This window comes from Pseudophryne corroboree, chromosome 11 (assembly GCF_028390025.1).
Source record: "Pseudophryne corroboree isolate aPseCor3 chromosome 11, aPseCor3.hap2, whole genome shotgun sequence".
NCBI classification, from domain to species: Eukaryota; Metazoa; Chordata; class Amphibia; order Anura; family Myobatrachidae; genus Pseudophryne; species Pseudophryne corroboree.
The window spans coordinates 51,173,486-51,186,337 of NC_086454.1; the positions used below are offsets into that span (position 1 = coordinate 51,173,486).

The 12,852-nt window shown below is 45.5% G+C and overlaps 1 protein-coding gene across 3 annotated transcripts in view; it reads left to right on the plus strand.

Moving 5' to 3' along the window:
* The window catches only part of LOC134968725 (embryonic protein UVS.2-like), a 127,295-nt gene that overhangs the window by 4,654 nt on the left and 109,789 nt on the right, over positions 1–12,852 (plus strand). For 2 of the 3 annotated variants that reach the window (XM_063944226.1, XM_063944228.1), the window contains exon 2: positions 8,159–8,190. In XM_063944226.1, the coding sequence (XP_063800296.1) occupies positions 8,159–8,190 (32 nt within the window). Of the gene's footprint in view, positions 1–7,453; positions 7,744–8,158; positions 8,191–12,852 lie in introns of those variants that run through there. The other variant, XM_063944227.1, reaches the window with a different exon arrangement.

Consider the following 12,852-nt stretch of genomic DNA (forward strand, 5'->3'; position numbering starts at 1 on the left):
CAGTGTGAACGGGTTACCCGGGTTGATGCAACCCGGTACCCGTTCACTGCATTGGGAGAGGCGGCGCAAAGATGATGTCATCTCCCAGTGCTGCCTCAACACCAGCCCACGGCTCCATACCCGCACCCAGATGGAGGGCCGGGGTGGTGGTGTGTAGGGTCCAATGCCGGGCCCCACCCGGGAAGGACCTGTTTCCAATTCCTGGGTGGGACACGCCATTGCAATCTGAAAGCGGTATGAGTAGGGCCTCCAAAATGGTGGATTCCTGAAGCAATTAGTAATCATTCTCCACTGTGACAAGATAATTGTAATAGGGAACCTTCAAAATGCCCAGATGATCTATGCTCTGCCCTCCCAACATGTCAAAAATAAATATCGGGGCACAAATGCTTGCACTACCACCCAAGACATGCCAGATCTGCCGAACCACACATCTGCCCAAACCACTCCCACACCTGCGCTAATTGGGACAGCCCAGGCTAAAGAGAGACAGTGGAAACAGGTTCATGCAACAACCCTGAAACATTATGGAGGTATTCTAGAGCACCAGCCAAGGTGAGGCATCTCCTGAGTGCCAGGTGGTGGGACCTTTTGTATTCAAAAAATATTTAAAGTGTTGGAACTATTTTTTACCACTGCACCAGGCATTTCTGTGAACAATAAAACTACACCAATGTGAAAGTAAAGAACGTTTGGTTAATCTTTATTCAAATACTTGACATTTGCTGCAATTATGTTAATGTGAAATAGAACATGGAGGATAATAAAATGCATTTAATCTTTAATAATTTTATAATATTTATATTGTTTGCTTTCTCACCCCCCGAAAGTGGTCACATGATCTTCCCAATGACTTGCCGATGCACTTCATGCATTTTCATCTCTTATAATGTCAATGGGGGGTATTCAATTGTTTGAAAAATCAAATTTAATAGGAAAAAACAGACACCCAACCGACTTTTCAAACAATTGAATTCCCCTCAATAACTCTATCATTATTGATTTCCCTCTATTTACATCCTCTTCTGTATCTCATTTTTGTTTAGCTCTGTGGCACTGAAAGAAACACACAGACAGTATATAAAATAATATTTAGTATTGGTATTCAATTACCGGTACATATACACAGGGGCGGATTGGGAACAAAAAGCGGCCCTGGAAAAATTTGTACTAGTGGCCCCACATGGGCAGCACCAGAGGTGTAAGGTCTAGCCATGGGCCATGGCAGAAAGCACCCTCCCCCCCCCCCAAGACTTTCCAAGGGGAAGTTAAAAAGAAATAAAATTAAATATTATGAGCACATTATATGATACACCTTCAGAATTTATGAAACTATATCATTCTTTAGAAAGATATATTTTCTTGCTTATTACACCAACCGTATCTCAATCACTATTCACTTAATCTTATATGTCAGCCAAGCAGTCAGACAGAGCATACACTAGATCATCTGCAAATCACAGGCTAAGTGGCAAAGTAATTTTCATATATGCAAATTATTTTGCATCTTATTCATTATGGCTATAAAAAGGACCACATGTCCTCAAACAAAACAGGCCCCATGGGTGCGTCGGCCCACCGGGAATCTTCCCTGTAAAACCTATGGCCAATCCACCTCTGCATATACAGTACCTAACATCTTAATATGAATAATTCATTCTCTGACAATGAGTTTCATAGAGCTGGCTGAGAGTTTTTGTAGCAAATCAGTAAAATTATTCCAATTACTGTATACAACAAATGATAATACAGGTAATTGGCAAGTGAATCTAAATATGCAGGTCTCTGGCTGTAGCCACACCCACTGGAGGTATTGTTTGGTTCAGAGGGAGTAATTCCAAGTTGATCGCAGCAGGAAATTTTTTAGCAGTTGGGCAAAACCATGGCCCTCATTCCGAGTTGATCGGTCGCAAGGCGAATTTAGCAGAGTTACACACGCTAAGCCGCCGCCTACTGGGAGTGAATCTTAGCTTCTTAAAATTGCGACCGATGTATTCGCAATATTGCGATTACTAACTACTTAGCAGTTTCAGAGTAGCTCCAGACTTACTCTGCCTGTGCGATCAGTTCAGTGCTTGTCGTTCCTGGTTGACGTCACAAACACACCCAGCGTTCGCCCAGGCACTCCCACCGTTTCTCCGGCCACTCCTGCGTTTTTTCCGGAAACGGTAGCGTTTTCAGCCACACGCCCCTGAAACGCCGTGTTTCCGCCCAGTAACACCCATTTCCTGTCAATCACATTACGATCGCCGGAGCGAAGAAAAAGCCGTGAGTAAAAATACTTTCTTCATAGTAAAGTTACTTGGCGCAGTCGCAGTGCGAACTTTGCGCATGCGTACTAAGCGGATTTTCACTGCGATGCGATGAAAAAGAACGAGCGAACAACTCGGAATGAGGGCCCATGTGCACTGCAGGGGGGGGGGGCAGCAGTGGCACACCCAAAGGGGGGGTTCCGAGTACCCAGAAACCCCCCTCCAATCCGATCTCGGATTCATAAAGCCTTCACCACAGATTTCTGGTTGGAGATATATCTCTTCACAATTCTGATTGTGATCACCTGATTGTAAAATCCTCACATCAACTGAAATATGTGTTTAAAAGAAGATGTGTGTAGACTGGTGCGCTTCTTCTGGATTCGACCGCACGGTAAAAAACTTTTTCCGTGTATCCGTGTATGTAGAGTCGGTGGTATAATAGCCGCAAAGTGGCTAGTAGCAAAGTTTCATAGGTTTTATATAAGTCCTAGCAAAGTCACGTGAGCTTTGAATAAGTTATATTAAGCACCTTCCGCTCTTCAGGGCGGCAGCTCAGTTCCTCAGTATACCAGAGGTGTATGGCATGGATTCTGTAGTAAAAAAGAGGAGAAGAACAAGCGCCTATGGTGCAGTAAGTTTTGTATGTGTTGGACAACACTGAAAATGATGTATATAAATGCGTACCAGAGATTTTCTTTAAACCACGTCAAAATAGATAGATGTCAGTCAGGATATTTCTTGCTATCAACACCATCAGAGATTTTCTTTAAACCACGTCAAAATAGATAGATGTCAGTCAGGATATTTCTTGCTATCAACACCATCTAGAAGTCAAAGAAGACGAGATCGCCACATGGCGCAGTATTGCAGGATAGAAGATAATTTTCCCCAAAATAAACCTTATTAGGCGTACCAGATTTTGGATGTATAATCAGCATGAACATCTATCAATTGTGTGTCCAGAGAGATCCCATTCAGTCCAGTACACAGGGTATTTGTGAAATCAGTCGGAAGACTGGAAAATTTATTTAGATTAAATGGCTATAAAACAACACTCAAATGTAAATATAAATAAGTTTTAAAAGAAATATAAAATAAAGCTTAGCTTAGTGGCAGTTTGATCATCTGCTCAGGAGACCTGATTTCACAAATACCCTGTGTACTGGACTGAATGGGATCTCTCTGGACACACAATTGATAGATGTTCATGCTGATTATACATCCAAAATCTGGTACGCCTAATAAGGTTTATTTTGGGGGAAATTATCTTCTATCCTGCAATACTGCGCCATGTGGCGATCTCGTCTTCTTTGACTTCTAGATGGTGTTGATAGCAAGAAATATCCTGACTGACATCTATCTATTTTGACGTGGTTTAAAGAAAATCTCTGATGGTGTTGATAGCAAGAAATATCCTGACTGACATCTATCTATTTTGACGTGGTTTAAAGAAAATCTCTGGTACGCATTTATATACATCATTTTCAGTGTTGTCCAACACATACAAAACTTACTGCACCATAGGCGCTTGTTCTTCTCCTCTTTTTTACTATGAAATATGTGTTTATATAAGATTGTTATATCATTTTACTGAATTTTTAGTAATTTGTACCAAAGACGAATGTTTAGGTCGCAAATGTCGTCGGTTTGTGTATGAATAAAAACTTTTAAACATAGTTATTCTAAAGGCGTATTGGCTCCCACTAGAACCTTTTTCCTTTTCATATCTATTCTTTATACCTCATCTGACAGAAGGTATTTCTCAGTGGTTTGAGACTAGTGGTATAGCGCAGAAAAAAGGTTACTTTTTATTTTAAAATATATATATATGTGTATATATATATATATATATATATATATATACACACACACACACAGACACACTAGTTTTACGGACCCAGCATATACTGGGTCACCTCAGTCCCCACCCCCGTGATTGGCTCCGCCCAGTTCTGGAAACCCCCCCATGCAAATCCTGCGTTTGCCACTGGGGCAGATATAACATGTGCAGAGAGAGTTAGATTTGGGTGGGTTATTTTATTTCTGTGCAGGGTAATACTGGCTGCTTTATTTTTACACTGCAAATTAGATTGCAGATTGAACACACCACACCCAAATCTAACTTAATCTGCACATGTTATTTCTGCCTCCCCTGCAGTGCACATGGTTTTGCCCAACTGCTAAAAAAAATTCCTGCTGCGATCAACTTGGAATTACCCCCAGAGAACGAAATGGCAGCCTCCACTGCATGCACATGCTTACAATTATTAAATTTACAGCAGCAATAGTGCAGGGGAAAAAAAGACAAACATTTTTTTTTATATATATTTTTTTTTCAACCTGTGATTAATGATTTTTAATTCTACATTGCCATGGACTAACTATAGTCACATGGCACATGGGGGGTGATTCCGAGTTGTTCGCTCGCTAGCTGCTTTTAGCAGCATTGCACAGGCTAAGCCGCCGCCCTCTGGGAGTGTATCTTAGCTTAGCAGAATAGCGAACGAAAGATTAGCAGAAAGGCGAATAGAAAATTCTTAGCAGTTTCTGAGTAGCTCGAGACTTACTCCTACACTGCGATCAGCTCAGCCCATTTCGTTCCTGGTTTGACGTCACACACACGCCCAGCCACTCCCCCGTTTCTCCAGACACTCCCGCGTTTTTCCCTGACACGCCTGCGTTTTTCCGCACTCTCCCAGAAAACGGCCAGTTTCCGCCCAGAAACACCCACTTCCTGTCAATCACACTCCGATCACTTCAACAATGAAAAATCTTCGTTCGGACGTGAGTAAATCTACTAAGTTTTGAGCTAAAATACTAACCGCATGCGCACTGCGAACCATGCGCATGCGCATTTTTACCTTAATCGCTCCGTTGCGAAAATCGGCAACGAGCAAAAACTCGGAATGACCCCCATGATGTAGTGATAGTGAGCAGAGAGATTTTGGGATGCCTCTATGAGCTCTGTTTACACTGTGACATCCTCCACCTCCTACTAATCCATATTGGGGGTCATTCCGAGTTGTTCGCTCGTTATTTTTTTCTCGCAACGGAGCGAATAGTCGCTAATGCGCATGCACAATGTCCGCAGTGCGACTGCGCCAAGTAAATTTGCTATGCAGTTAGGTATTTTACTCACGGCATTACGAAGTTTTTTCTTCGTTCTGGTGATCGTAATGTGATTGACAGGAAGTGGGTGTTTCTGGGCGGAAACTGGCCGTTTTATGGGAGTGTGCGAAAAAACGCTACCGTTTCTGGGAAAATCGCGGGTGTGGCTGGAGAAACGGAGGAGTGTCTGGGCGAACGCTGGGTGTGTTTGTGACGTCAAACCAGGAACGAAACTGACTGAACTGATCGCAGATGCCGAGTAAGTGTGGAGCTACTCAGAAACTGCTAAGAAGTGTCTATTTGCAATTTTGCTAATCTTTCGTTCGCAATTGTGATAAGCTAAGATTCACTCCCAGGAGGCGGCGGCTTAGCGTGTGCAAAGCTGCTAAAAGCAGCTTGCGAGCGAACAACTCGGAATGAGGGCCATTGTTCATATGTCGTGTTGGTGTAGAACAAAAGGCACCAGCAGAATGTGAAATGGAGTTGTGACCAAACAGTTTATCCTTAAGCAGGTTTGGAGGTTTGTTTAGGATAACAGCCGTTGTCAGCAGTAACAGAGTGTAGTACAGACAGTGTCGGACTGGGGCATGAAGGGCCCACCGGGGGAATGCAGTAATAGGGGCCCATACTTAGGGGTGTGGCCAGCCTACAAAGGGGGTGTGGCCAGCCTCCACAGAGAATTGAAATACACAATTGTCTTGTGCAGTGTAATACAACATATCTACCATGTATAATACAAGTGCACAGTCTGGAAACTGATCCATAGAGGAAGGAGTGGGCCCTCAGGCAGTGGGGCCCACCGATGGTTTCCCCTGTACCCCTGTGGGCCAGTCCGACCCTGAGTACAGACTAAGCAGTTATTTTACCAGAGAAGGTAGTTTAAAGCTATCTGTAGTAAAACTTCTGCGGAGGGAAATTACACATCTAATATGGCACAGGGATGCGAGGTCACGCATGCTAAGTAGAGGTTACAGCAGCCATCTTGGTTAAGATGGCTGTCTGGTTTAACATTATATTTTCAGTGCCATCTGAGCCAGTGTCTGTAGATGGATTTGTAAATAAAACAAACTTCTCTCCCGGCCCTGTGTTAGATTCACTTTAATAATTATGCCCTCAGATGATTTGTTACTTTGTTAGCAAAGAGGGTCCAACAAATTTCTAGGTGCAAAATTTAAACTAAGGGGTCTATTTACTAAGCTTTGGACGGAGATAAAGTGGATGGAGATAAAAGTACCAGCCAATCAGCTACTCACTGTCATTTTTCAAACCCAGTCTGTAACATGGAAGTTAGGAGTTGATTGGCTGGTACTTTAACTCCATCCACTTAACATCCATTCAAGGCTTAGTAAATAGACCCCTTAGTCCAGGGGTGGGGAACCTCAGGCCCGAGGGCCGTATAAGGCCCTCAAAGCCACTTGATCCGGCCAGGCTCACCTAAACGAGAGGAGATGCCGAGCACCTGCTGAGATTTTACCACCAGCGGGCGCCCGGCTCCTCAGCAGCAGCCGGAGGCAGGAGCCCACTCCTGAGCTCCAGCTTCTGGCTCAGGCAGTGTACATGTGTGGCTGTGCGGCGCTATGGGAGAGACGTCATGACATCTCCCATAGTTTCGAGGAGAGGGAGGGCAGCCGTCCGGAAGCAGGAGCAGGGCTGGTGAGCATTGTGGGTTTTTTTTTTCTTTCTTTTAATGTGTGTGTAAGCGGCACTACTAGGGGGCATATTTAATGGGGCATAACTACAGGGGGCATATCTAATGGGGCATAACTACAGGGGGCATATTTTAATGGGGCATAACAACTGACGGGGCATATCTAATGGGCCAAAACAACTGACAGTGGGCATATCTAATGGGGCATAACAACTGACTGGGGGCAAATCTAATTGGGCATAACAAGTGACTGGGGGCAGGCAAATTTTTAAGTTGATAATTTTTGTATGGCCCCCGAAGGATTTTATAAATATTCAAATGGCCCTTGGTAGAAAATAGGTTCCCCACCCCTGCCTTAGTCCAATCAGCCAATAAGAAACTTGCTCAGAGGCGGAGCAAAGCTCACTGCCACCCTCTGCCGGCCCCACCCCTGAAGCCGTGACATCACACAAGGGGACTGGGTCACTGGCAGAAGATGGAGAGCTGCCTGGACACACTGCAGGGAGAGTGCGGGGCATCCTTTGAATGCAGAAGGCAGGACTGATGCAACGCTACTGGCCGCAGGGTACCGTTGCAGGCACCCTGCTAGCCACTGGAGGGGCCCTGGACCAGTGATTGTGTAGCCCTGGGCCCTGTTCCTTTGGTGACGGCAACACCTTATAGCCCTGAACCTTCTTCCACTGTGTCACTGGCGCATGGCAGACATAAGCTTATTGGTCATTGTGTTGTAGTGTAAGTCTGTACCTTACCTAAATGCATTAGTAATTAGTATTGGTAAATGAGCCTCCCATGGAGACTTTACATGATAAACTCTTAAACTTATTAAACGCAGTATTATTCAGGCCATGAAAAACTGTGCACCTATTGCAATCTGACCCTATATCAGAAGAAGGGTGTCCCCGGCCCGCTCACACGGAAACTTACCAAAGGCGTACTTGCCCAGAAAACCTTTGGTCTGAAACCAGTCATCAGTGTAACCCCCCTACTCACCAGTGGTTACTAGGTGTCTACTATAGTGCCTCCACCCAAGCGTTTCGTATAAGGTTATGTGACAGGCCGGCTTGGGAACGCCTATGGTAGGTGTTAAATGTATACTAAACAATTACTGTTGACAACAGTGTTACCTCTCGTTTGTTTTTCTTTCCAGACTCCGTCTCAGATACGAAGACGACTCTTCCGGTAAGTATGGTTATATTTAATATCACTAATCAATATCGACAATATCCACCGACAGATATACTTCTTAACCACTATCTCCCTGATAACCCTTTCTATTACTTATATTTTCCTATACATAAAATATTGCATGCTTTACAAAAAAATATTTGTATAAAGAAAAAAATAAGGTCACATGTTCTAACACCTAAATACCCAGGTAAATAAAAATAGGATTTTGATACCTACTGGTAAATCATTTTCTCCTAGTCCATAGAGGATGCTGGGGACGACATCAAGACCATGGGGTATAGACGGGATCCGCAGGAGACATGGGCACTCTAAAGACTTTTCATTGGGTGTGAACTGGCTCATCCCTCTATGCCCCTCCTCCAGACCCCAGTTGTAGGAACTGTGCCCAGGGAGACTGGCATTTCGAGGAAAAGAATTACTTAACTATTGGTGAGATATCTACCAACTCACACCCTCAACCATGCCGCACACATGGCATTCAACATAACTCACGGCAACAGGCATGAACCAATTGCAGCAACATGCTGAAACTAAGATAACACAACTTGTGTAACTGTAATAACTAAACTGCAGGTAAAATACGCACTGGGACGGGCGCCCAGCATCCTCTACGGACTAGGAGAAAAGGATTTACCGGTAGGTATCAAAATCCTATTTTCTCATACGTCCTAGAGGATGCTGGGGACGACATCAAGACCATGGGGTCTATACCAAAGCTCCAGAACGGGCGGGAGAGTGCAGATGACCCTGCAGCACCGATTGACCAAACTTTAGGTCCTCATCGGCCAAGGTGTCAAACTTGTAGAACTTAGCAAATGTGTTTGACCCTAACCAAGTAGCTGCTCGGCAAAGTTGTAATGCCGAGACCCCCCGGGCAGCCGCCCAGGATGAGCCCACCTTCCTAGTGGAGTGGGCCTTTACCGACGTCGGTAACGGCAATCCAGCCATAGTATGAGCTTGCTGAATCATATTTCTGATCCAACGTGCAATAGTCTGCTTGGAAGCAGGACAGCCAATCTTGTTGTGAGCATACAGGACAAACAGAGTCTCTGTTTTCCGTATACGAGCCGTTCTAGCAACATAAATTTTCAAAGCTCTAACAACATCTAGAGATTTTGAATCAGTGAATGTGTCAGTAACCACTGGCACTACAATAGGTTGGTTTATGTGGAAAGATGAAACCACCTTCGGAAGAAAATGTTGACGAGTCCTCAACTCTGCCCTATCTTCATGGAAGATCAGGTAAGGGCTCTTGTGAGACAAGGCCCCCAATTCAGACACCCGCCTTGCGGATGCTAAAGCCAAAAGCATCACCACTTTCCAAGTGAGAAACTTCAACTCTATCTTTTGTATAGGCTCAAACCAATCCGATTGAAGGAACTGCAATACCACCAGGTCCCATGGTGCCACTGGAGGCACGAATGGAGGCTGGATGTTCAGAACCCCTTTCACGAAAGTCTGAACCTCTGGAAGAGAGGCCAATTGTTTTTGGAAGAACACTGACAAGGCCGAAATCTGGACCTTGATTGAACCCAATCGGAGGCCCGCCTCCACACCATCCTACAAAAAATGGAGAAAACGTCCTAAGTGAAACTCTTCCGTAGGAGCTTTCTTGGATTCACACCAAGACACATATTTTCTCCAAATACGGTGGTAATGTTTCGACGTTACTCCCTTTCTGGCCTGAATAAGGGTGGGGATGACTTCCTTGGGAATACCCTTCCTGGCTAGGATACGGCGCTCAACAGCCATGCCGTCAAACGTAGCCGCGGTAAGTCTTGGTACACGCACGGCCCCTGCTGCAGCAGGTCCTCTCGAGGAGGAAGAGGCCGAGGATCTTCTATGAGCAACTGCTGAAGATCTGGGTACCAAGCCCTCCTTGGCCAGTCTGGGGCAATGAAGATTGCTCGAACCCTTGTTTTTCTTATGATCCTGAGTACTTTTGGGATCAGCGGAAGTGGAGGGAAGACATACACTGACGGAAAAACCCACTGGGTCACCAGTGCATCCACTGCTACTGCTTGAGGGTCTCTCGACCTGGAACAGTATTTCTGAAGCTTCTTGTTGAGACGAGACGCCATCATGTCTATTTGAGGAACTCCCCAAAGACTTGTCACCTCTGCGAAGACTTATTGGTGGAGGCCCCACTCTCCTGGATGGAGATAATGTCTACTGAGGAAGTCTGCTTCCCAGTTGTCTACTCCCGGAATGAATATTGCCGACAGAGCTTGTAGATGTTTTTCTGCCCAGCGGAGGATTTTTGTCACCTCTGCCATTGCCGCTCTGCTTTTCGTTCCGCCCTGCCTGTTTATGTATGCGACTGCTGTTACATTGTCCGCCTGGATCTGCACGGGACGGTCTTGAAGAAGATGTACCACTTGTTGAAGGCCGGTGTAAATGGCTCTTAGCCCCAGAACGTTTATGTGAAGGCAGGCTTCCTGATGTGACCAACGTCCCTGGAAGTTTTCTCCCTGAGAGACTGCTCCCCAGCCTCGGAGACTTGCATCCGTGGTTACCAGGACCCAGTCCTGAATCCCGAACCTGCATCCCTCTAGCAGGTGAGAGCTGTGCAAACACCACAGGAGCGAAATCCTGGTTCTTGACAACAGGATTATCTTTCTGTGCATGTGTAGGTGTGACCCCGACCACTTGTCCAACAGGTCCCACTGGAATACTCTGGCATGGAACCTGCCAAACTGTATGGCCTCGTAGGCCGCCACCATCTTCCCCAATAACCGAATGCACTGATGGATCAACACACTTGATGGTGTCAATATCTGTTTTACCATTTTCTGGATTTCCAGAGCCTTTTCCAGCAGAAGAAATACCCTCTGAACTTCTGTGTCCAGAATCATCCCGAGGAAAGACAACCTTGTCGTCGGTTCCAATTGTGACTTTGGGTAATTTATGATCCACCCGTGTTGTTGGAGTATTGACAGACAGATTGATATGTTTTGTAACAACAGCTCCCTGGATCTCGCCTTTATCAGGAGATCGTCCAGATAAGGAATTATATTAACACCTTTCTGACGAAGGAGGACCATCATCTCCACCATCACCTTGGTGAATACCCTTGGCGCTGTGGAGAGACCGAAAGGCAATGTCTGGAATTGGTAATGGCAATCCTGAACCGCAAATCTCAGATAAGCCTGGTGAGGAGGATAAATGGGAACACGCAGGTAAGCATCCTTTATGTCCACCGACACAAAGTAGTCTCCCTCCTCCAGACTGGCAATCACTGCCCGAAGTGATTCCATCTTGAACTTGAACCTTTTTAGGTAACAATTCAGATGTTTCAGATTTAGGATCGGTCTGACCGAGCCGTCCGGCTTCGGAACAATAAAGCGGCTGGAATAAAAACCCCTCCCTTGTTGAGACGACGGTACCAGGATTATGACCTGGTCTTGACATAATTTTTGGATTGCCGCTGTTACTGCTTCTCTTTTTGGCGAAGAAACTGGCAAGGTCGATTTGAAAAATCGGCATGGAGGCACATCTTGAAACTCCAGTTTGTATCCCTGGGATACTATTTGCAACACCCAGGGATCCAGGCCAGACAGAATCCAACCCTGGCTGAAGAGTTTGAGACATGCCCCCACCTGAGCGGCCTCCCGCAAGGGAGTTCCAGCGTCATGCTGAGGATTTGGCAGAAGTAGGGGTAGACTTCTGCTCTTGGAAACCTGGAGCCGCTGTGGGCTTTTTTCCCCTTCCCCTACCCCTACCTGCAAAGAAGGGGGAACCTCTCGCCTTTTTGTATTTACTGGGCCGAAAGGACTGCATTTGCGGGTGATAGGTCTTTTTTGCCGGTGCAGGCGCAGAGGGCAAAAATGTTGACTTACCTGCGGTAGCCGCCGAGACTAACGCATCCAGGCCATCGCCAAATAAGGCCTCACCTTTATATGGGAGCGCCTCCATGTTTCTTTTGGAATCCGCATCTGCGTTCCACTGGCAAATCTACAATGCCCGCCTAGCTGATACTGCCATGGTAGCGGCTTGTGAACTCAAGAGTCCAATATCCTTCATTGCTTCCAGCATGTAGGCGGTAGCGTCTTTGATATTCCCTAACTTAAGGAGTATCTCATCTTTATCAATCGTGTCAATTTCTGATGACATGCTTTCTGACCATTTTTCAATAGCGCGACTCACCCAAGCGCAGGCAATAGTGGGCCTGATCAGCGTACCATTGGTAACATAAATGGATTTCAATGTTGTTTCCATTTTGCGGTCTGCCGGCTCTGTAAGAGAAGCCGTTCCAGGAGCAGGGAGAATCACCTTCTTTGTCAACCTGGAAAGTACACTGTCTAACACAGGGGGTGACTCCCATTTTTTTTCCTGTCCTCAGCCGGGAAAGGGTAAGCTATGTGAATCCTTTTGGGAATACGAAATTTTTTATCAGGATTCACCCACATCCCTTCAAACAGAGCATTTAGTTTGTGTGAAGGAGGGAACGTGACTTTGGATTTTTTTTCCTTACATAAATAAGCCTTCTCCTGAGGTACAGGAGTGGTTTCTGTAACCTCCAACACGTCCCTTATAGCCACAATCATATATTGTATATTTTTTGCCAATTTATGATCTATCTCTCTGGATTCACTATCGTCGACACAAGAATCAAGAGTCCGTGTCGGTATCAGTGTTTACAACATTTGCAAA